At 33.1% G+C, this 26,844-nt stretch overlaps 1 protein-coding gene across 2 annotated transcripts in view; it reads right to left on the bottom strand.

Annotated features, from left to right (window-relative positions):
* The window catches only part of LOC148942448 (LIM/homeobox protein Awh-like), a 135,018-nt gene that overhangs the window by 55,136 nt on the left and 53,038 nt on the right, over window positions 1-26,844 (bottom strand). For both annotated transcript variants that reach the window (XM_089103037.1, XM_089103038.1), the window contains one exon: window positions 17,700-17,917. In XM_089103037.1, coding sequence (XP_088959163.1) covers window positions 17,700-17,917 — 218 coding nt within the window. The remainder of the gene's footprint in view (window positions 1-17,699; window positions 17,918-26,844) is intronic.

Raw genomic sequence — 26,844 nt, forward strand, 5'->3', positions numbered from 1 at the left:
TATTTCAGTAGTGTTTGGTTGTGGTTTACCTTGTCAAAGTTATATTTTCTTGATTTTTCAAAGTTCATTTTGAATTTCTTTCGTTGAAATGCAAGAGTTAGAATATTTCAGTAGTGTTTGGTTGTGGTCTACCTTGTCACAGGTACATTTTCTTGATTTTTTCAAAGTTCATTTTGAATTTCTTTCGTTGAAATGCACGAGCTGGAATATTTCAGTATTGTTTTGTTATGTTTTACCTTGTCCAAGTTACAATTAAAATATATATCAAAGATCTAGTTTAATATATTTCAATTTAATGCTATATTTGGAATATTTGAGTCTTGTTTTTTTTTGGTTTACCTTGTCACAGTTATATTTTCTTGATTTTTCAAAGTTCATTTTTAATTTCTTTCGTTGAAATGCAAGAGTTGGAATATTTCAGTAATGTTTAGTTTTGAGTTAAATTGCGCACATAAATATTATTTATATTTAATTTTAAATATTTTATTTATTTATTTTTTATGAAATATTTTGAATATATAATGAGTGTTTTGTTTTGTATTCCCTTGTCATAGTTACTTTTTCGTGATTTTTCATAGCTCATTTTGAATTTCTTTCGTTGAAATGCAAGAATTGGAATATTTCAGTAGTGTTTGGTTGTGGTTTACCTTGTCACAATTACATTTTCTTGATTTTTCAAAGTTCATTTTGAATTTCTTTCGTTGAAATGCAAGAGTTGGAATATTTCAGTACTGTTTGGTTGTGATTTAACTTGCGCAATTACATTTTCTTGATTTTTCAAAGTTCATTTTGAATTTCTTTCGTTGAAATGCAAGAGTTGGAATATTTCAGTAGTGTTTGGTTGTGTTTTACATTGTCACAGTTACATTTTATTGATTTTTCAAAGTTCATTTTGAATTTGTTTCGATGAAATGCAAGAGTTGGAATATTTCAGTAGTGTTTGGTTGTGGTTTACCTTGTCACAGTTACATTTTCTTGATTTTTCAAAGTTCATTTTGAATTTCTTTTGCTGAAATGCAAGAGTTGGAATATTTCAGTATCACAGTTACATTTTATTGATTTTTCAAAGTTCATTTTGAATTTCTTTCGTTGAAATGCAAGAGTTGGAATATTTCAGTAGTGTTTGGTTGTGTTTTACCTTGTCACAGTTACATTTTCTTGATTTTTCAAAGTTCATTTTGAATTTCTTTCGTTGAAATGCAAGAGTTGGAATATTTCAGTAGTGTTTGGTTGTGGTTTACCTTGTCACATTTACATTTTCATGATTTTTCAAAGTTCATTTTGAATTTCTTTCGTTGAAATGCAAGAGTTGGAATATTTCAGTAGTGTTTGGTTATGGTTTACCTTCTCACAGTTACATTTTCTTGATTTTTCAAAGTTCATTTTGAATTTCTTTATTTGAAATGAAAGAGTTTGAATATTTCAGTAGTGTTTGGTTGTGTTTTAACTTGTCACTGTTAAATTTTCTTGATTTATCAAAGTCCATTTTGAATTTCTTTCGTTGAAATGCAAGAGTTGGAATATTTCAGTAATGTTTGGTTGTGATTTACCTTGCGCAATTACATATTCTTGATTTTTCAAAGTTCATTTTGAATTTCTTTCGTTGAAATGAATGATTTGGACTATTTAAGAAATGTTTGGTTTGGTTTTACCTTGTCACAGTTACATTTTCTTGATTTTTCAAAGTTCATTTTGAATTTGTTTCGTTGAAATGCAAGAGTTGGAATATTTCAGTAGTGTTTGGTTGTGGTTTACCTTGTCACACTTACCTTTTCTTAATTTTTCAAAGTTCATTTTGAATTTCTTTTGTTGAAATGCAAGAGTTGGAATATTTCAGTGTACCTGTTTCATTTTCTAGATTTTTCAATTTTAATTTTGAATTTCTTTCATTGTTATTCAAGAGTTGGTATATTTAAGTAGTGATTGTATATGGATTACATTCTCACAATTACATTTTCTTGATTTTTCAAAGTTCATTTTGAATTTATTTCGTTGAAATGCAAGAGTTGGAATATTTCAGTAGTGTTTGGTTGTGGTTTACCTTGTCACAGTTACATTTTCTTGATTTTTCAAAGTTCATTTTGAATTTCTTTCGTTGAAATGCAAGAGTTGGAATATTTCAGTAGTGTTTGGTTATGGTTTACCTTGTCACAGTTACATTTTCTTGATTTTTCAAAGTTCATTTTGAATTTCTTTCGTTGAAATGCAAGAGTTGGAATATTTCAGTAGTGTTTGGTTGTGGTTTACCTTGTCACAGTTACATTTTCTTGATTTTTCAAGGTTCATTTTGAATTTCTTTCATTGAAATGCAAGAGTTGGAATATTTCAGTAGTGTTTGGTTGTGGTTTACCTTGTCACAGTTACATTTTCTTGATATTTCAATGTTCTTTTTGAATATCTTTAGTTGAAATGAAAGAGTTGGAATATTTCAGTAGTGTTTGGTTTTGTTTTACCTTGTCAAAGTTAATTTTTCTTGATTTTTCAAATTTCTTTTTGAATTTCTCTCGTTGAAATGCAAGAGTTGGAATATTTCAGTAGTGTTTGGTTGTGGTTTACCTTGTCACAGTTACATTTTCTTGATTTTTAAAAGTTCATTTTGAATTTCTCTCGTTGAAATGCAAGAGTTGGAATATTTCAGTAGTGTTTGGTAGTGGTTTACCTTGTCACAGTTACATTTTCTTGATTTTTCAAAGTTCATGTAGTGGTTTACCTTGTCACAGTTACATTTTCTTGATTTTTCAAAGTTCATTTTGAATTTCTTTCGTTGAAATGCAAGAGTTGGAATATTTCAGTAGTGTTTGGTTGTGGTTTACCCTGTCACAGTTACATTTTCTTGATTTTTCAAAGTTCATTTTAAATCATTCAAGAAACGTGATTAAACACGTTTTTAAACTACATGCTATTTGCATGCCTTTCCTTGGCACCTTTCCAAACGAGTGGGGATTCCCCGCTGGTTCCTACACATTGCAAAAAAGTGAGCAGTACGAAAACTCCACATTTTCAACCAGACTGGTTTTTTAGACAACACACCCACAGAGATGACACACACACATAGAAACGAGACACGCACAGACACGACAAACAAACAGAGTCATAGTGAGAGAGATATCCAAAAAGTTGGGTTGACCTAGGTTCACTTAGAGTGGCGCGCCACTGAAAGACATGCAAATAGCATGTAGTTAAAAAACGCGTTTAATCACGTTTCTTGAATGATTCAAAATGAACTTTGAAAAATCAAGAAAATGTAACTGTGACAGGGTAAACCACAAGCAAACACTACTGAAATATTCCAACTCTTGCATTTCAAGGAAAGAAATTCAAAATGAACTTTGAAAAATCAAGAAAATGTAACTGTGACAAGGTAAACCACTACATGAACTTTGAAAAATCAAGAAAATGTAACTGTGACAAGGTAAACCACTACCAAACACTACTGAAATATTCTAACTCTTGCATTTCAGCGAGAGAAATTCAAAATTAACAATGAAAAATCAAGAGAATGTATCTGTTAAAAGGTAAATCCCAACCAAACACTACTGAAATAGTCCAACTCTTGCACTTAAATAAAAGAAATTCAAAATAAACTTTGTAGAATCAACAAAATGAAACTTTGAAAAGGTAAACAATAATCGAACACTACTGACATAGTCCAACTCTTGCATTTCAACGAAAGAAATTCAAAATGAACTTTGAAAAATCAAGAAAATGTAACTGTGACAAGGTAAACCACAACCAAACACTACTGAAATATTCCAACTCTTGCATTTCAATGAAAGAAATTCAAAATGAACTTTGAAAAATCAAGAAAATGTAACTGTGACAAGGTAAACCACAACCAAACACTACTGAAATATTCCAACTCTTGCATTTCAACGAAAGAAATTCAAAATGAACTTTGAAAAATCAAGAAAATGTAACTGTGACAAGGTAAACCATAACCAAACACTACTGAAATATTCCAACTCTTGCATTTCAACGAAAGAAATTCAAAATGAACTTTGAAAAATCAAGAAAATGTAACTGTGACAAGGTAAACCACAACCAAACACTACTGAAATATTCCAACTCTTGCATTTCAACGAAAGAAATTCAAAATGAACTTTGAAAAATCAAGAAAATGTAATTGTGACAAGGTAAACCACAACCAAACAGTACTGAAATATTCCAACTCTTGCATTTCAAAGAAATAAATTCAAAATGAACTTTTAAAAATCAATAAAATTTAACTGTTACACTGAAGTATTCCAACTCTTGCATTTCAGCGAAAGAAATTCAAAATGAACTTTGAAAAATCAAGAATAAGTAACTGTGACAAGGTAAACCACAACCAAACACCACTGAAATATTCCAAATCTTGCATTTCAACGAAACAAATTCAAAATGAACTTTGAAAAATCAAGAGAAAGTAACTGTGAAAAGGGAAAAAACGCAAAAACACTAATGAAATAATCCAACTCTTGAATTTCAACAAAAGAAATTAAAAATGAACTTTTAAAAATCAAGAATTTGTAATTGCGCAATTTAAATCACAACAAAACAGTACTGAAATATTCCAACTCTTGCATTTCAACGAAACAAATTAAAAATGAACTTCGAAAAATCAAGAATATGTTTATGTGTATAGGTAGCACACAACCAAACAATAGTGAAATATTCCAACTCTTGCATTTCAACGAAAGAAATTCAAAATGAACTTTGAAAAATCAAGAAAATGTAACTGTGACAAGCTAAACCATAACCAAACACTACTGAAATATTCCAACTCTTGCATTTCAACGAAAGAAATTCAAAATGAACTTTGAAAAATCAAGAAAATGTAACTGTGACAAGGTAAACCACAACCAAACACTACTGAAATATTCCAACTCTTGCATTTCAACGAAAGAAATTCAAAATGAACTTTGAAAAATCAAGAAAATGTAACTGTGACAAGGTAAAACACAACCAAACACTACTGAAATATTCCAACTCTTGCATTTCAACGAAAGAAATTCAAAATGAACTTTGAAAAATCAAGAAAATGTAACTGTGACACTGTAGAATACAAACACTAGAAAATCAGCGAAAGAAAATAAAAATTAAATAAGAAAAAACAAGAAAATGTACCTGTGACAAGGTAAACCACAACCAAACACTACTGAAATATTCCAACTCTTGCATTTCAACGAAAGAAATTCAACATGAACTTTTAAAAATCAATAAAATGTAACTTTGACAATCTAAATCACAACCAAACATTACTTAAATATTCAAACTCTTGCATTTCAACGAAAGAAATTCAAAATGAACATTGAAAAATCAAGAATATGTAATTGCGCAAGTTAAATCACAGCCAAACATTACTGAAATATTCCAACTCTTGCATTTCAACGAAAGAAATTCAAAATGTAACTGTGACAAGGTAAACCATAACCAAACACTAGTGAAATATTCCAACTCTTGCATTTCAGCAAAAGAAATTCAAAATGAACCTTAAAAAATAAATAAAATGTAACTTTGAAATTGAAAACCAATAACAATCACAAATCAAAAAGACAAAATCTATAATTTCAACTAAAGAAATTAAAAATGAAAATTGAAAAATCAAGAAAATGTAATTTTGCAAGGTAAATCACAACCAAACATTACTGAAATATTCCAACTCTTGCATTTCAACGAAAGAAATTCAAAATGAACTTTGAAAAATCAAGAAAATGTAACTGTGACAAGGTAAAACACAACCAAACACTACTGAAATATTCCAAATCTTCCATTTCAACTAAAGAAATTCAAAATGAACTTTGAAAAATCAAGAAAATGTAACTGTGACAAGGTAAAACACAACCAAACACTACTGAAATATTCCAACTCTTGCATTTCAACTAAAGAAATACAAACTGATCATTGAAAAAATCAAGAAAATTTAACTTTTACAAGTAAAACCACAACAAAAAAATACTGAAATATTCAAACTCTTCTATTACAGTAAAAGAAATTCAAAATGAACTTTGAAAAATCAAGAAAATGTAACTGTGACAAGGAAAACCAAATAAACCCAATACTTATCAATAAAAAAAATTTAATTAAACTTAAAGAAATAAAAATTAAAAATTTAAAATAAACATAGTTTAACTGTTACAATTTAAACCACAACAAAACACTTCTGAAAAATTAAAACTCTTTCATTTCAACGAAAGAAATTCAAAATGAACTTTGAAAAATCAAGAAAATGTAACTGTGACAAGGTAAACCACAACAAAACACAACTGAAATATTCCAACTCTTGCATTTCATCGAAAGAAATTCAAAATTAAATTATAAGAAAAAATATAAATTTACTGTTTATATGTGAAAAAAACAAAAAAAATAATTTAATAGTACATAACGATATTTAAAACTATTGCTATTAATAAAGAACTTTGAAAAATCAATTGACTTTAACTGCTAAAATGTAAACCACGACCAAACACTAATGAAATATTCCAACTCTTGCATTTCAATGAAAGAAATTCAAAATGAACTTTGAAAAATCAAGAAAATGTAACTGTGACAAGGTAAACCATAATCAAACACTACTGAACTATTCCAACTCTTGCATTTCAGCGAAAGAAATTCAAAATGAACTTTGAAAAATCAAGAAAATGTAACTGTGACAAGGTAAACCACAACCACACACTACTGAAATATTCCAACTCTTGCATTTCAACGAAATAAATTCAAAATGAACTTTGAAAAATCAAGAAAATGTAATTGTAACAAGGTAAACCACAACCAAAAACTACTGAAATATTCCAACTCTTGCATTTCAGCGAAAGAAATTAAAAATGAACTTTGAAAAATCAAGAAAATGTAACTGTGACGAGGTAAACCACAACCAAAAACTACTGAAATATTCCAACTCTTGCATTTCAACGAAAGAAATTCAAAATGAACTTTGCAAAATGATGGAAAATGTAACTGTGACAAGGTAAAACTGAGTCTCTCAATCCCCGTAAAGATGTTTTCAAATATACAAAAACTACTTATTTAACATAAAAAATTTTGTTTTTAATGACCACCAAGTAAAGAAAAACCACACGGAATCAGGCAACTGAGTCTCTCAAACCCCTTAAATCTCTTTTAAAATATAAAAAAACTAATTATTTAACAAAAAATTTTTGTTTTTAATTACAACCAAGTAAATAAAAACCACACGGAATCAGGCAACTGAGTCTCTCAAACCCCATAAAGCTCTTTTAAAATATACAAAAACTAATTATTTAACAAAAAAATTTATTTTTTAATGACCAACAAGTAAAGAAAAACCACACGGAATCAGGAAACTGAGTCTCTCAATCCACGTAAAGCTCTTTTAAAAGATACAAAAACTACTTATTTAACACAAAAATTTATTTTTTAATGACCACCAAGTAAAGGAAAACCACACGGAATCCGGTAACTGAGTCTCTCAATCCCCGTAAAGCTCTTTTAAAAGATACAAAAAACTACTTATTTAACACAAAAATTTCGTTTTTAATGACCAACAAGTAAAGAAAAACCACACGGAATCCGGCAACTGAGTCTCTCAATCCCCGTAAAGATCTTTTAAAAGATACAAAAACTACTTATTTAACACAAAAATTTCGTTTTTAATGACAACCAAGTAAAGTAAAACCACACGGAATTAGGCAACTGAGTCTCTCAAACCCTGTAAAGCTCTTTTAAAAGATACAAAAACTACTTATTTAACACAAAAATTTCGTTTTTAATGACCATCAAGTAAAGAAAAACCACATGGAATTAGGCAACTGAGTCTCTCAATCCCCGTAAAGCTCTTTTGAAAGATACAAAAACTACTTCTTTAACACAAAAATTTCGTTTTTAATTACCACCAAGTAAAGAAAAACCACATGGAATCCGGCAACTGAGGCTCTCAATCCCCGTAAAGCTCTTTTAAAAGATACAAAAACTGCTTATTTAAAACAAAAATTTCGTTTTTAATGACCATCAAGTAAAGTAAAACCACATGGAATTAGGCAACTGAGTCTCTCAATCCCCGTAAAGCTCTTTTGAAAGATACAAAAACTACTTATTTAACACAAAAATTTCGTTTTTAATTACCACCAAGTAAAGAAACACAACATGGAATCCGGCAACTGAGTCTCTCAATCCCCGTAAAGCTCTTTTAAAAGATACAAAAACTAATTATTTAACACAAAAATTTCGTTTTTAATGACCACCAAGTAAAGAAAAACCACACGGAATCAGGCAACTGAGTCTCTCAAACCCCTTAAAGCTCTTTTAAAAGATACAAAAACTACTTATTTAACACAAAAATTTCGTTTTTAATGACCATCAAGTAAAGAAAAACCACACGGAATCAGGCAACTGAGTCTCTCAAACCCCTTAAAGCTCTTTTAAAAGATACAAAAACTACTTATTTAACACAAAAATTTCGTTTTTAATGACCATCAAGTAATGAAAAATTACACGGAATTAGGCAATTGAGTCTCTCAAACCCTTAAAGCTCTTTTAAAAGATACAACAAATGACTACCAAGTAAAGAAAAATCACATGGAATCAGGCAACTGAGTCTCTCAATCCCCGTAAAGCTCTTTTAAAAGATACAAAAACTACTTATTTAACACAAAAAATTTCTTTTTTAATGACCATCAAGTAAAGAAAAAACACACGGAATTAGGCAAATGAGTCTCTCAAACCCTGTAAAGCTCTTTTAAAAGATACAAAAACTAATTATATAACACAAATTTATTTTTTAATGACCATCAAGTAAAGAAAAATCACACGGACTTAGGCAACTGAGTCTCTCAAACCCATTAAAGCTCTTTTAAAAGATAAAAAAACTACTTATTTAACACAAAAAATTCGTTTTTAATGACCACCAAGTAAAGCAAAACCACACGGAATTAGGCAACTGAGTCTCTCAAACACATTAAAGCTCTTTTAAAATATACAAAAACTACTTATTTAACACAAAAATTTCGTTTTTAAAGAACAACAAGTATAGAAAAAACACACGGAATTAGGCAACTGAGTCTCTCAAACCCGTTAAATCTCTTTTAAAAGATACAAAAACTACTTATTTAAAAAAAATATTTCGTTTTTAATGACCATCAAGTAAAGAAAAATCACACGGAATTAGGCAACTGAGTCTCTCAAACCCCTTAAAGCTCTTTTAAAAGATATAAAAACTACTTATTTTAACACAAAATACAAGCAAGCAAATAACATGGGAATTCCTATAAACGCAAGCAAATAATTGTGTTATTTTTACTTAACAATGTATCAAATTAATAACATACTAATAATATCATCCCATAACTCATTATGTAATTACCTGATACGCTTTCTTAACCATCGGAAGTTTAACATCACACTGAATTAGGCAACTGAGTCTCTCACACCCCTTAAAACTCTTTTAAAAGATATAAAAACTACTTATTTTAACACAAAATACAAGCAAGCAAATAACATGGGAATTCTTATACACGCAAGCAAATAACTGAGTTATTTTTACGTCACAATGTTTCAACTTAAAATCATTCTAATTATAGCATCCCATTTCTCATACTTTAATTACCTGTTACGCTTTCTTAACCATCGGAAGTTTAACCAACGTAAATTAAGTTATAGACAATACTGGTTTAATCTCTTGGCAAAGAGTGTGATGACCTGTAGGCCGCAAATAAAACAGGATGGAACATAAAGGCGGCAAAGTAGTACCTGCTTGGCCCAGAAACTTGAATTAGTCTGGTAATCAACCATGGAAAGCTGCCAGGGAACGAGCTTCTATAGAAGTATTACCTAGATGCGAGGGGCTACTCACACTCTTTGAAAAGGTGTAGAGCTTCTATAGAAATGTTTTCCTATACGTCTGGTAGAATTCAATATAAGCATTCTACTGACACTATCTATATCTAGGTAGTCAAAATGACTTTTTCCCAATATCTCAGGAACGGTAAGGGTTTTAAGTTGAAATTTTCAGGAAATCTTGAGAGATGTTGAACAAAATTTTGGAGACACAATGTGTACACTCCTGGCTGTCAAAAGAATGCATGGGAAATATCGGTACTTGCGTCTTGTAGCCACCACACTCAAGTTCTGTCGAGAAGTGAAGTTTAGTTAATGCTAATGAAATATACCAAAATATGATAAAAATGTAATACTTCATTAACAAAATTATGGAAACTGTAACAAAGAATTATGAAAGGGGGTCTGCCCAGGCCGCATTATATTAAATACGTAGCCTAAACTAACCCTACCTAACCAAAATAACGACCAGGCGTTTTATTAAAATATAGCTACAATCTTATTTCCCACTGAGCCAAAGCTAATATTGTCTAGTACGAAAACTATGAAAACCGGTTATTGTCTCATGTTCACGATACAAGATCTTGAATGGGGTGGCTATAAGACAAAAGTACCGAAATATCTCAAGAACGGCTAAGGAAATTAAGCTGAAACTTTCAAGGAATGCTGAGGGGCGTTGAGCTCAGCCAAAAGACATTATATACATCCAGGTTGTCAATATGAAATCTTCTACACTCCGCACAAAGCATACGTTCATGTCAAAATGACCAAAAAGTTTATATAGTCAGAAATAAAGATAGTTGAGTGATGTGTCGGACGTATTCATTTCCTTGTTTTATTATCATTAATACGTAATCTTTGGAACATTCTCCCGCGAAGATTCTTTTAAGCAGCCTATATTATCTAGAAATCGCTGCTGAGTCAAAAGCTTAGTTCAAGAACCGTCCTAAATTTTGATTTTAAATTGAACGAAATTTCGACATTGATTATTTTGAACTCAAAGACAACACTCAGATTACCTTATGCCACTGATTACTTATTAGAATTGAATATTTTAATTCTTAAGCAGAAAAAACTGAAATGATATTCTTAATATTAGACTACAATCAAATCTTGGCAGTAAAAAATGAAGAGAAATATAAATAAAAGCTTTTTGAAAAAAATATTGAAGAGTAAAGAGTAAAATTTTTAAATATTAAAAATTTAGAAGAGCAGAAATTAATATTAATTCCTCTTCATTTTGGGTTTAATTTATTCTTTGATAGTAATTGCGGCCTGTTTAACCTTGAATTATTATAGGAGTTTATTCTGCTCGTCGTTTAACTCGTATCTTTACTTTTCTATGAATTTTTTTTTTGAAAACTTAAAACAAAAAAATTGATCATAAGAATGCAAATGCAAAAAAAAACCCAACAAATACATAACTTTCAGTTAAAATGTTTTGAAAGGCAATTGGTTGCATGTTCATTGCACTCATAGATGTTTTGAGAATAGCACTATAGAACTTTAGTGTAAAGAGTTGGCGGTTAAGAAGAGGGCAGACCCCTCATACGGAATAAAAGCCAAAAAGAGTCATCTATCCCCCTTCATTCATAAAACGTCGCCTAATCGTCTAGATGACGGCTATGTTTAAACCTATATGGTGTTAAAAAATGTGAATTTTCCCGCCATTCTCAAGCCAGTAAATAAGAGAGAAAATAATGGTACAGTTCTTTTAGCTGGAAAACCCACAAGATATTGTATAGCGATCATGATACAAGAAACTAGCCAAACAGGTTCTTTCAACGGAGAATTCCTATGCCGATTATTGCAAACAGTGGTTTCTCATTCCGTTTACAATATCTAAACTTTAGTTTGTTGGGGTTTAGGGGGGAAAAGGTACCTAGGTTAGGTTAGACTACGTATTTAATATATGCTATGCTTTACCCCCACCCGCTGATGTAAAAATATATAGCAAAAAATTTTTTTTTCTAAAGTATTATATATTTATCCTATTTTGTTTTATTTCATTAGCATTAACCAGATTTCACTTCTCGCGGGTTTCCCAGATAATAGAACAGTACCAAAATAATTACTGAAAAAATATCTTTATTCAATCATTGGTAAACACAAGATTTCTTTAAACCAAATCTAAACAATTTCCATTTATCACACGTTAAATTTATTAGACTTTCGTAAGACCTCTTCCCACACCGTTCGAAAATAAAACGGCTTTTTATTCAAATGGATGGAAAAAAGGCAATCTGTCAGCCTCTATCTGTAAAACGCGGCCTTACGATTTAGATGATAGCTATATTTAAAGCTATACACTTTCAAAATTACAAGTTAATTTCTGCTATTTTTAAGAAAGTAAATATTAGGTAATAATTTACGAAGAACAACCTTTACTCACTCATGGGAAAACAGAAGACTTTTTAAAACCAAATTTAACATCCTGAATCAATCATAAGTTAAGCAGCTCACTGCAGCACCAAGCTGTCACTTTTAAAGCTTTGCTCTTTACCCCCCCCCCCCCCTCAAGCTTCCTTTAAATCTTCTCGGAACTGTTGTATTTTCTGTAACACACGCGAGAAGTAAAGTTTGCTTAATGCTAATTAAATAAAACAAAATAGGATAAAAATATAACAGTTTAGAAAAATTCTTGGCTATATGTTTGCACATCAGGGGGGTGGGGGGTAAAGCAAAACACATATTAAATACGTAACCTAACCTAACCTAGGGACTGGATTGCCCCGACACCTCCAAAAAGACCAGTGTAAATATTGTAGACACAGGGATACATCACTGTTTGCAATCTTCAGCACAGAAATTGTCCGTTGCAAGAAACCCTTTTGACTAGTTTCTATCGCATGTTAACTGTACAATATCGCTTCTCTTTTGACCTCTTATTACCACATTTGGGGATGACCTGCTTTCCGTTCGGCCAAGAAGGAGACCAAAAAAGCACAGTTTTTGTCAATCTATCATCTGTGACACTTGGCATAGCTGTCTAAGTGTCTAGATTGAAACCTAGAAGTTTTCAAAAATGCAAATTTATTTCCGTTATTCTCAAGAGATTAAATATGAGGTAATAATTTACGAAAAAAAGCCCTTTATTCACTCATAGGTAAACACAAGACTTCTTTTTAAGCATCTTGCATGAACCAAATGTTAAATTTACTAGAATTCAAGACTTGAAAAACTTCACTTCTCAGCAGGTTTTAACGCGCTACATCCATATATCCGCTTCTGCCCCTACCGTGAAAAGAGTAATAATTTGTACATTCGCAGTGGGGTATAAGACTTTTTCCTACCCACAGGCTCAGAGGAGATTCACACGAACCGTAGCACATTTTGGCAAAGATTCTGATAAAGAAAATTTTCAGCTCAGTGATAGTTAACTGGTAAACAGATGCTTCTAAATAGGCTAATAAAGATAGAAAATAAGTTTGCAAATGTTTAAGCTCAGGCACGTAAAAAGGACTCATTTTTTCTGTGGAGGGCAGATCTTTGAAAAGCTTCCTACAAGGCCATATCCAGGGTTAGGGGGCGGAGTGAAGATGAAACTCCAGTTACTCGTCAAAGAGGGGTTTATCAAATACCGTGTTACTGCGGCAATTACTATGTTGGTGGAACCCCCCAAAATTTTATAAACGGCATATAAATTAGTAGGACAAAAGGGAATTTTTTTCCGTAAAACAGGAATTCAAACTTTAAGGAATTCCAATTTTATAAAATTGGAAAAAAGCTTTTTAAGGGTTTAATAATTGAGGTAGAGTGATGAGTTAATCTATCCGTAAGTCGTCGATCAGTTCTTCCAATGTACCAAAGACCACAAGAGCAAGGCATTCTGTAGACACAAGAGTTTTCACCTATCGGGATAGGGTCTTTACCTTGGTAAATTTGGGAATGTTATTTTTCTTTAGATTTTGTTAAAAGACATTTACACTTACTATAGACCCAGAAAAACTATCAGTTCCCAAATTTACCAAGGTAAAGACCAAATCCCGATAGATGAAAACTCCGGTGTCTACAGAATTCCTTGCTCTTGTAATCTTTGGTACATCGGCAGAACTGATCCACGACTTACGGATAGATTAACTCAGCACTCTACCTCAATTAATAACACCCTTAAAAAGCGCAAAAAAAACAGACAATTTTTACTCTGCCTTTGCAAAACACATATTTAAAAACTCAGACCATACTGTTTTATTTAACCAAGCTAGCCTAATTTTGTATGATAAAGGTATATATTCTCCAGCACGACAGAGAAGCTGTTGAAATTTATAAATACCAACATGTAGGTATAGCTTTGAACAGAGATTCAGGTGATATAAGAATAAATGAGTCGTATTTCGGTTTCCTCAAAAGAGAAGCCGATACTTCAGTAATCCCTAAAATAAACCTTGAACCACCTTCCCAATCACATTAATCAAACACGTAAACAACCCCTTAGGTCCCAAAGGTTATCTGCAAGAAATGCAATGGTTAAAATCAAAAATCAGGTGACGTAGTTCTCCAATTTATTTAATTCCTGGTTCTTTGTTTGAGTGAATGAATTTTTTGTTGTATATCTCATTTGTTCGTTAGTATCCGGTGATGGCAGTTCAGATTTTTTTTTTGATTTTGTGCAAATCACGGATATTGGCGAATGACTCACTTTATGGTTGTTAGGTATTTGATTTTAGTTCTTATAATTTTGGTCTTTTATTGAATTTAATTTATTTTTTAATTTTTTGCCAGTTTTTTTCATTGGTTTTGTTGACTTTCCGCGTTTGTTTTATGTTTTTTTCTTCGGCATCATCCTTGATTATGTTATTTTGTTCATGTTGAAGAAGAGAGGCGGTTGTTCTCTCAAAATATTCGCTTGGTGTGTTTCTTCAGTATTTTCGTTTGGCCTTTAAAAACCCCATTTTCGATCGTTTTCTTTCTTTCTGTTATGGCAAGCCAATGTGGTTTAAGAAATTATCACTGTCTTGCGGAAAAAAATCCCTAATGTTCTAATTGTTTATTTGTTGTTTATGATGGAAAGGCAATGTGGTCTTGGTCTCTATCCCCCAGAATTTAGAAAAACACCAACAACAGCATTAAGATGACATTTTCAAAGCTTTAAATTCCAATAGTGCTAAAATTCTTTTGATTCTGCTTGCTGAGGCACTTCTTGGATGTAGGGTCGAAATATTCATTTGAGGTTTGAGTTCCACTGTCTTACAAAACAATTTCCTATTTTTCTACCTGTTGTTACTGTTTATGATGGAAAGGCAGTGTGGTCTTCGTCGCTATTTAATTATTTTTTTATTAACTGTGCCCTCTACTTTAGTTTAATAAAAATAAAATTTCAAAATTTACCGTTAGATTATTTATTTGAGATATTACGCCCTAAAATTTCTGCGCCAGGGCAGGTGCCCCCTTTGTCCCCCTAAACCACCCCAAGCCATAAAAGGAACACAAATTATTTGTCCGATGCTTTAACTGTCCTTAGCTCTCCCAAAAACCGCTTTTAACTGTTTAGAGAAATCCTTGATCGTTTAATAAACAAGGTGCAAAGCAGGGATTAAGTGCCATAACTTAAACCATTCAATATAGAAGATTAAATTGTGTAATCTGAAAGCCATCTAAAACTAACAGGAAAGTTGGACATATTTGAATGAAAATCACGTAAATGAAAACAAAAGGGGATTGCACCTTCTCCGGTAACAAATGCCTGCTTGCGGGTAGACCATCTCCTCGAGACTATATTGCTAATACTAATTCTATGAATCATTTTTTTTTTTTTATTTGAATTTTAGTGCAATTCAGGTTCTAGGAAATTATAGCGAAGCGAACATATGCGAATAATCACTATGTAATACAAAATCATTCGGCCAAACAAAAAAACCCCAAGGTGATAAATCACCTGGGGTGAAAACTCCGCAATGACATAAATGAGTTAATGTCCTCCGAATACAGACGGAACGTATGCCTATAGTAGCTCTACTGAAGAAACGGCAAATGGTAAAAGAGACTTGAAGTTTGAAGGTGCGTTCAAGACCTCGATTATCATTAACAATCATTAATCATGTTCGCTAATACCTTTATTACTTCCTTCATTAAGAGGTGTTTCTATTTCAAGGGTATTTTTTTCGATTTTTCAACAAAAATACAAAAAGGTATTTTTTTTAAATCTAGAAGGACGGGGAATAGAATAGCCTACTGAAAATGCAATAAGTTTATATCTTTTGTTTCAATACTATAAGGCTATTCTTTCAGTAAACTACATTTACGGTCATTCCAACAGAAAATTATCTTACTGAAAGCTATTACAAACCTACTATTGTTGTAACGCTTAAAACTTGTACCTGCCATCAGTGGCGGATCCAGGGGATCACGGGGCGCGTACCCCCTAGCGTAGTCCAAAGTAGTGTAATTTACTTAATTAACTCAAGTTTGCGTTATATAAACTTGCTCCTAACGCAAGTTTATCGGATCAACCAATTTTGCACCCCCTAAATTTTTTTTATCGGATCCTATTTTGCGACCCCCCCCCAAACAAAAATCCTGGATCCGTCCCTGCCTGGCATTTTCTAACATTTGAAGTAATTGCCAAAAACAGCTTGCTAGGCTACATTGACAGGAAAATCCCAGGGTATGTTTAGTCACATTTTGATGCTCCCTTTGGTACCTTGTATTATTTTCCCTAAATTATATTCCTTTTAAGAGTTTTAAGAACAGGTTAGTAAACGTTTTGTGATAATTACGTCAGACGTGTGAAAAATGTAAGATACAACCTTTAGGGATAACAGTGACTAGACAAAACTGCACGCACTACTCATAAAACAGGAAAATTTCAATCAAAATCAAAAAAGAGAAAGAAAGAAAGACTCACGCATCAAGTTTGTATTGCATCTACAACCAGCCCTCCTATTAAAATTTCCAGCTTCCCTTCCCTGTTTTCAGGATCAAGAGCTACCAGTTTGGGTGGGGAAGGGGGCAACTGTTCCCCTAGATTAGTTTTGCCCCCTCCCTTATGCAGGGGCACCGATTCGGGGGACAGAGGCAGGGCGGGGGAATTTGTCCCTCCTAGGATTTGACAAATACCTTCTTATTTCTTATTCATAGCTATTTTCAGTACTTGTGCATTATGTAGTGCACAACGGCATATACTGTACAAGGAACTGCTAATGGAAACCTGTCAAACGGTTATTTGCAAGAGATAAATGGATGGCAAACCGTGGTTTGTTATTACGTTTACAATATTTAAACTGTTGGTTTTTGGGGTTTAGGGGTGGGGGTACCTAGATTAGGTTAGATTACGTATTTAATTTATGCTATCCTTTAGCCCCACCCCCCTAATGTGCAAATATATAGCCCAAATTTGTTTCTCAACTATTGTATATTCATCCTATTTTATTATATTTCATTAGCATTAACCAAACTTGACTTCTTCCGTGTGTACCATAGAATGCACAAGTACCCTATCTTCTATTCTATCATGGCTAACTGGTCATTTTGCCCCTCCCTCCTACAATCCTTGCCCCCTATATTTTCGTGAATTGGCGCCAATGCCCCTAGATTTTGAAAATATCCCTTTTTGGTAATTTTGTTGCAAAAATCGAAAAACAGCGAAATTGTCCCCTCTCCCCTCTTGAAATTATAAAAAAAGTTTTTCCTCTTCTACATTTCCGTGAATTGACACTCCTGTCAGGACCCCGTAGAGACTTCAAATCAATGCCCCTAGTCATTCTCGAGATAATAAGTATTGACTTTCCTAACATGCATTGTTAGGAAAGTATTGACTTTCTGAGATAATTAAAAATGTCAAAAAATAAAAAAATATTAAAAACACAAAATTTTCTGATAAAGCAAAAGAAAAGAGAAAAAAAACATGTACCATCAGGTCTGGTGAGGCAAAAAAAAAACAAAAAAAGAAAGAGAAAAAAAAAATCACGTACCATCAGATGACGCTGATCCTGTATCCAATCCATCCAAATAATGCACTTTACACAAAACTTTACCGTCAAGCAATGCAAATTCCTCGCCAGTGCTCAATTGACGTCGGCATGCATCGCAAGCAAAACATGCCAAGTGATAGACGCGATCCCTGGCACGGCGTATCCAGTCTGAAGAGGATAATGCTCTACAGCATCTTGCACATTTCGCTCCATAGGTCCTTGAAAAAAAAATATCAAAAAATAATTGTATTGCGAATTCGTATTTAGGTATATAATGTATAGCGTTGTTTTCATTGCGTATACGATATTTAAACTGTTGTTTTTTGTTGTTTTTTTTTTTGGGGGGGGGAGGTACCTAGGTTAGGTTACGTAATAATATATGCTATCACTATACTATGCTATCACTATTTTAACGAAAATCACTTCCTCAGATTTAGAATATCAGAAAACCATACTGTAGAGGTGTAGAGAGCAGCTAGCCCCCTCCCATGCTTATTTCCCAAAGTCACCAGATCAAAATTTAGAGATACCCATTTTGTTTAGCATAGTCGAAAAATCTAATAGCTATGCCTTTGAGGATGACTTAACCCACCACTGTCCCCGGAGGAAGGGCTGCAAGTTATGAACTTTGCCCGTTGTCAGAGGCAACGTTATAGCATTGCCTATAGTAAAGGCCACACGGCTCCAATGTTTTATTATTTATTTATTTTCCCAGAGGCACTTCATATGGAAGGTGTCGTCCTATAAACTTCAAAGGGGGCTCGTTCGCCCCCTTTGATCTTAGCTCTTTGAACAGTTAGAATCTATCTATTTTTTAAAAAGGATTAATCCCAGTTTTGAACTAGTTGTCGGTAAAAGATTTTATTCTGATTTAATTAGACACTGAATTCTTTGAGTAGTTACGAAACAGTGAGAACACTTTTACGTCTTATAAACTATTAAAAATATTTATTCAGTATCTGTAACCTAGTGGAATGTGTGACGTCACTGGATAAATTGTATTGACTGGAGTTTCTGTCCAATGCATTAATTAAACTTTTGGCTTTCTTAAATTGAGATAATATCATACGATATCCAAGTGCGGTATGACAGTTTGGCAATAATAACGATTACAGTGAAAGAAAAGAGAAGAAAGGGAAGAGAAAAAGAAGAAAGAAGGGGGAAAAAGGAAAAAAATGAAATCGGGAGATCTGGATTTCACTCGGTTACCTGGATTTCCATGGTGGCAAATAAGGATACTTAGTGTTCTTAGTCCCGGGAATAAATTTCTAGTGTTCAAGTACGGGGATCGTAAAACAGCAACTGTTACGATTGAAAATATGATGGACTTTGAATCTAATAAACAGGCATGCGGTACTAGTAAACATGCATCTATCATAAAAGCAATGGCTGGACTGAGTAAAAATCCAAACTCTTACATTGAAATTACTGCTAGCCTGGGACTTGAGAAGGACCTACGGCTTGAGATTTCTGAACTTAGAGCGAAGATTTCGCAGGCTAATGACTCAATTATTGATATTGTTAAGAAAAATATAGCAGAGGAGCTCGGTAAGGTCAAACTCTCACAGGATGACCTTGAGAAAATAACACAAACTGTTTATTCATCCGTTATGCTGGAACTTAAAAGTAGCCATGAAACATTAGTCGACTGAATCGGAGCGCTGGAGTCTAAAGTCGATTTCTTAGCACAAGCAATGTTAAACCTGCAGTATGACTTCGATGAAATGCAACAAGCTAGTAAGTCTTCCTACGTAGTTATTTACCACCTACCTGGTCTGAATGAAACAACAAGGCATCCCATAAATAATGTGCTAGAATTAATAAAAAAAAAACTAGGTCTACGTTGAGTGTCCGATTGTGACATTTTGGATTTTTATATTTTTGGAAAGCCCATTAGTTGCATAACCCCCCCCCCCCCCCAGTTGATGCCGGATTTAAAAACTCAACAGGAGCAAAAGAAGTATTGAAGAATAGGAGCAAGCTGAAAGGATCGAAATGTTTTGTAAGTGAAAGCCTTAGTCGTCCTAGACAGGAAGTTCTAAATGCTGCTAGGGATGTAGTGGGTATGAGAAATGCTTGGTCAGCGCAGGGCCGTATCCTCGCAAAGTCTGGCGATCAAGTAGTTAGAATTAAGGACCTATCAGAAGTTGTATCGCTGAACCGTCTTCAAGAAGCCAGGGTTCTGGCTAACAGACAGGAGAGTGACTAAACTGCATTGGTGAGATTAAGGTGCACTGTATGTTTCATAATGACTCTGCTGACTAGTAGACTATCTAATCTTTCAGAATATTACTTTAATTTAGCTAATGTATGTGAACGAGGCCTTTGTGAACATGATGGTGGGACTGAAAAAGTGAGGTCAGATCTGAATCTTCCGGTATCTAAGTATATTGATCCCTGTGATCTGAGGCAAATTGAATCATCGAGTGGTTGTATCATAGCCACGTACAATTGTCAGGGGCTTGAAACTGCTTTTTATATACTACTTACGAAAGCCAATGAAAATATCTTTGTTTTGATGTAATATCACTAACTGATACTTTCTTGAGCGAAATTTTGCCTCTAAGTATGTATTCACTAGAAGGTTGTTCATTTTATTATAAAAATAGAACGTAGATGAGGAAAGGTTGATTAGGAATTTACGTGCCGGATGATATTTCTGTAACTGTAGAATATACTTAAGGGGTCTCGGTTGAAAGTTGGTTTGAGTCTTGTGTTGTTAAATTAAAAAAAAAAGTATGATGCTGAAATTTTGACTGCTTTTATTTACAGGACACCTAGTTCTAACCCCATGGAAACGTCTCAGCATTTTGAGATTCCTTGTCAGAATTTAGGGTCGTGTAAAAAGTCGTGTATGCTAATGGGAGATTTCAACTATAATTTATTGGAGCTAGGAAATAATATGAATGCGGAAGTTTTAACAACTATGCTATAATTTAGTTTTTTCCCGTCGATTAACATCCCCACGCGAATTACAGAACGCAGATATTTGTGACCGGCTGAAATCATCAAATGTGCTAATTGCGCCAGGTTCGGATCATCTCCTTGCATTTGTAACAGTTTTGTTTAGCGGTTTATCATCATATCCAAATGACCAGCATAAAATTGAAGAGAAAATATTTGTTTTCAATGAACCAAATTTAAATAAATTAAAAGATAATTTAAGAAAACAAGAATGGAGGGATGTTTTGAGTCAGAATGACCCTGAAGAATGTTATGTTTAGCTTTCTGATAAGATTCGTGAAGCAATTCAAAAGTGTTGTAAGATTGAAGAACCACATGAGAATAGATCGAGAAAGAATTTTAAACCTCCGTGGTTAACAAAGGAATTACAAAACATGATACAATTAAGAAACAAGCTTTATAGTAGAATGTTGAAGAAACCGTCAAATAAAAATCGATATATTTATGATAGTTATCGAAATGTTGTCAATAAGAAAAAAACGAGATGCTAAGAAGAATTATTTTTTTAATGCCTTTCAACTTGCAAAGAATGATGTATCTTCAACATGGAAAATTATTAATCGAATTTTGAGGCCAAATAAACATAAAGATAATGAGATCCCTAAGGAGATAGTTAACCCGAATGGGGAAAGAATAGGAAATTATCAATCTATAGCTGATAGTTTTTGTAAATATTTTACTGAAATTAGTCAAAATATTTCATCACTAATTGATATTGACATAGAAGACGGAAGTAAAATTTCTTCAAATTTTGATAAAGTTGGAAACATTTTTGTTTTTGAACCGGTTTCCACAAATGATTTGGAGAAGATAGTGAATTCTTTGGGACCATCAGAGGCTCCTGGGATTGATCACATGCCGAAGCGTGTTCTTAAACATGTTTTGCCGGTGATATCTCATATTTTGATTTTTTTGATCAATTTGTCTTTTCAAAAGGGAATTGTTCCAAAAGGTCTAAAGAAAAGCCGTATTATACCTTTATACAAGTATGGAGATAAGGAAGAGATAAATAATTACCGCCCTATCTTAATTTTACCAGTTATTTCGAAGATTTTTGAAAAATAATGCATGATAAAATAAGTAAATTTGCGGAGGAAAATAAAATAATACCACCTAGCCACTTTGGATTTCGGAAAAAGCATTCGACGGATCACGCTATTACCCATTTTATTTGTAAAGTGAAAGATTTTCTAGATACGGGTTTTTAGCCTTAGCTTTATTTATTGACCTGTCGAAAGCATTTGATACAGTAAACCATAATCTTTTAGTTAGAAAGTTAAAGCATTATAAATTTCCACCGTGGATTGAGTCATATCTATCAGATAGGTCACAAGTCGTTATAGTTGGACCAAGAGATCACGGGAGCGCCTAATAATTTTCGGAAGTTCACTAGGGTTGATTTTACAGCCACTCCTATACCTCACTTAAATAGTAGATATAGGACATCTGATGAAAGATTGTTTGACAATATCATTCGCAGATGATACAATTTTATCTTTGCGAGCTTTAAGTGTTGAAACCCTTTTTAAGACCATGGAGAGCGCGTTGAATGATATAATAAAATATACGAGGAGTAACCGTTTATTGATTAATATTAAAAAAAACAAACTACATGATTTTTTCTACTATTAAAAAGGTAAACACTGAACTATCTTTAACAGCTGATGGACATTTGATATATAAGGTTTCAAAATTTAAATATTTAGGGGTAATCATTGATGAATTATTGTCATGGAAACAACATATAAATTCATTATCTATAAATATTGTAAGAGGAGCTGGGATTTTGTATAGACTTAAATATTTCCTTCCGCAAAAAGTTTTGCGAACCCTTTATTTTACTCTTGTTTTTTCTTATATTCAGTATAGCTGTTACGTTTGAACTAATACTTTTTCTTGTAATTTAAAGAGAATTCAAATCTTACAAAATAAAGCTGCAAAGTCGATTTATTTTGATAGACTTAATACTAAAGAAGTTTTTCTTAAATCTCAGTTACTAACAGTGAGACATATTTGTCAGCTCCAAGCTGCTGGTATCATGCATAAATACTTGAAGATTCTAGCACCCCCTATGACTAACACAAATTTTCCTTTTTCATTTCTTGTCATATTATCCTACTTATCCAACGTCGTCATCTACACATTTTTCTCTTATCCCGGATATTTGTCACACGCAAAGAGCAGCTTTTTCTATCAAATACGTTGGAGTAAAGTTATGGAACAGTATTCCGCTGGAAGTAAAAGATTATGTTTCAGTTTCGCCATTTAAATATAATTATAAGAAACATCTTCTTTCTACTAGTACAAATAAATAGTTTTTAGAAGGAATCTCTTTTTTATGTAGTGTACAGTGCCTTTTTTTTTTTTTTCTTTTTCTTCAAAGTTTGTTTGTTTGTCAATTTTTTACTTTTCAATAATTAGTGATAGTATTTGTATGAATATTCGAGTTCTCCAGGGATTACACTTAGGCCCTAGAGATCATTGATCAGTCTTTTTTTTCTTCTTTTTTTTCTTTTTTTTCAAAGTTTGTTTGTTTGTCAATTTGTTGTTTTTCAATAATTAGTAATAGTATTTGTATGAATATTAGACTTCTCCAGGGATTACATTTAGGCCCTAGGGATCATTGATCAGTCCCTGGAGTTGTGTTTTATTTGTGTGTTTATATTGAATAAAGTCAAAGTTCAAAGTTCTAGTGCCGTTTTTAAGGGTCAAAAGTGATCAGAGGGCAACTAGCCCCCCTCCCCCACGTCATTTCTTTCAAATACATCCGATACAAATTTTGAGGTAGCCATTTTGTTCAAAATACTTCAAAGATCATATAACAAAACTCCGGGATCAACAAAAGCCCCCCGGGCCCGGGGGCACGGGTTATAAGTTATGTCCTGGGGGCAAATATGGTTCATATAGAAGGGATGCAAATAAAAACTTCAGAGAGGGCTCATTTGATTAAAATCAAATTAAAAGCTCTAGTTCAATTTTTTAGAGTCAAAAGAGATAGAAGGGAAGCTAGCCCCTTCCCCCTTCCACGTCCTTTTCCCCCAATTGCATCAGTATAAGTCAAAAGTAATCGGAGGGCAGCTAGCCCCCCCCCCCCACCCCACCTATTTTCCCCATATGCATCAGATGAAAATTTTGCGACAGGCAGTTAAAAAAAAATGCTCGAAATTCAGATAACAATAACTCCGGTGTCGACACAGCCCCCCCCAGGGCCCGGGGGCAGGCGTTTTAAGTTATGCCATGGGGGCATATATGGTTCTTGTGGAAAAGATGCTCGAAAAAACTTCAAAGAGGGCTCATTTGATTGGAAATTGAAAGTTCTAGTTCAGGTTTTGAGTAAAAAGAGACTGAAGGGCAACTGACCCCCCCACCCTCCACGACCCTTTTTCTCCAAATACATCAGATAAAAATTAAAAGAGATACAAGGGCTACTAGCCCCCCCCCCCGCCTCACGCCCTTTTTTCCCAAACCCATCCAATAAAAAGTTTTAGATAACCATTTTTAAAAAAATAGTTAAAATATCAGATAGCAAAGACTCCGGTGTCGACACAAACCCCCAGGGCCTGGGGGCAGGCGTTGTAAATTATGCTCTGGGGGCATATATGGTTCTTATGGAAGGGATGCTTGTATAAACTTCAGAGAGGGCTCATTTGATTGGAAATTGAAAGTTTTAGTTAACTTTTTAAGAGTCAAAAGTAATCGGAGGGCTATCGAAGGAGTTAGCTATTGTGTTTAAAATCGTCCAAATGTCAAACAGCTACAGTTCCGGTTTGAATCTCCCAGCCCTGGGGGAAACGGCTGTAAGTTATACTAGCAGCCCATCGTTAACATACAAAGCTTCTATTGTAGAATATTTGTGGTAGAGGTGGTCGCTTTAACTTTGGAGGGGGCTCATTTGGTCGGAAATTGAAACTTCTAGTTCTTTTTTAAGAGCCAAAAGTTATTAGTGGACAACTAGCCCACGCCCCCCCTTTTTCAAAGGTCATCAAGTTCAAATTTTGAGATTGCCATTTTGTTCAAAAAGCTCAAAGGCAAAATAAATATGCTTCCGGGGTTGAACCCCCTCACCCCCAACCCCGAGGAAATGGCTCTGAGTTACGGAACTTGCTTATTGTTACCTTGATACCTTGTTTACTTTGATGCTTTCTTTACTTTGTTATGTTTTTACTTTGACATTGTTACTTTGACACTAGTTTTGATGCTTTGATGAACATTTGATGTTAAAAAAAAAGTTTGATTTTGAAATAAGGGAGCTTAAAAACGAACAAAAATTAATTAAAATAAAACTTTCTGAAAAATACCTTTTTCAAAGAAAAGTAAAGACCATTTTAAACCTAAGATCAGCAGATACAAATACCTGCTAAAATTCAAACTCAAAACGACCAGAAATTATAATTAAAGAATAAATTAAACGAAAAACGAACACAAATTAAATAAACAATCATAACAAAAAACATACAAAAAGTAATAATATAAATGAATAAATAAATCTTAAAGCGAATAATGCTTAAATTGAATAAGTGAATCAAGCTTAAAACGGAAAAAAATATTTTGCTATTGAAATATAAATGAAACCCACAAACATACAATAGATACTAATATAAATGAATAAATAAATCTGAAAACGAGAGGAACTTAAATTGAATATGCAAATCAAGCTTGAAACGAACAAAAATCACTACAAACAAGAATTTGGGTATCGCCTCCTTCTCTCAGAGTAAAAGTCTATAACATACTGCGTAATTTTTTGCTATGATGTTTTTTTTTTGTAATTTCTGTTCGTTTTGGGTTTCATTTATTCTTTAATAGTATTTTCTGGTCGTGTTGAGTTTGAATTTTAACAGGTATTTGTATCTGCTGATCTTAGGTTTGAAATGCCCTTTACTTTTCTTTGAAAAGCTTATTTTTCAGAAAGTTTTTTTAATTAATTTACATATAATATTGGTTATTGGGAAGTATACAGACGTTTTCAGGGGTTATTTTCTGATGAAAATAACCCCTCAAGGGTGGTACATGGGAGGATCTTTCCATGGAGGAGTTTTTCATCGGAGAAGGGTTGCACCCCCCTCACACGAGTAAAAAAAATCCATATGAACACACCTGCTGAAAACCATTTACTTCTTTTTTCATTTAAAAAACAAGTTTTTACAACTGAAAGTAAGGAGCAACATTAAAAATTAAAACGCATAGAAATTATTACGTATATGAGAAGGGTCACCCCCTCGTCAATACCTCACTCTTTACGCTAATATTTTTTTTATTACTTTTAAAAGAGCTATTTATTCTAATTCAACGACCTTAGTGATTCAAGAGTCATTCTTAAAGAACTGGGACAAAATCCGAACTTTAGCGTAAAGAGCAAGGTATTGACGAGGGGCGACCCCCCTCATATATGAAATAATTTCTCTTCGTTTTAATTTTGAATATTGCTCCTTACTTTCAGTTGAAAAAACTCGTTTTTTTTATTTAATATGAAAAAAGAAGCAAATGGCTTTCTGTAGGTGCGTACACATGGATTTTCTTGACTCGTGTGTGAGTGGGGAACAGTATCACCTAAATTATAAAATTTGAGTAAAAAAGGGTCCATTGAGATTGAGGCAGTTTTTAGTTCCAAAGAAGGCACAGACATTACCATCAATAAAAACGTCACATTTATTTTGCGACATGAGAATTATTTATAGATTGACAATCTTGAAAGAACAGGGAAGGCTGAAGATAATAGGGGAACAAAATTCTACCCTTCTTACTAGACTTTGTTACAAGTATCTAAAAGCATTTTCTAACCTGGATTCATTAACACACCAAGGACAGTGAAAAGAAGAAGGAATTGTTTGAATTGTTTAGTTGGAAACATATACAACTCTTTATGTCTAAAAAAAAAAAAAATCTGAAAAATCCGGAATTCCGCTTTAAATGGATATGTAAATACTATTATTGCTACTACTACTACTAACTCACTACAGCACCAAGTCACCTAAGGCCAACAGAGCTATGCACGCTCCACCTCCATTACAAACTATTCAGAGCCCCCCTCTCAACACCCTCTCATAAAGTTACCATTCCCCTTAGATATCTCCTTACGACATCCTCCTAACCCATTCAAGGACGACTGGCTCTTTTTTTGGGCCTAGACGGTTGGCCGACAAGGACAATCTTTGGAAATATGTCGTCCTTCATCTTTAGA

This window comes from Artemia sp. Qi Xiang Cuo, chromosome 17 (assembly GCF_049724085.1).
Source record: "Artemia sp. Qi Xiang Cuo chromosome 17, ASM4972408v1, whole genome shotgun sequence".
Classification (NCBI taxonomy): Eukaryota; Metazoa; Arthropoda; class Branchiopoda; order Anostraca; family Artemiidae; genus Artemia; species Artemia sp. Qi Xiang Cuo.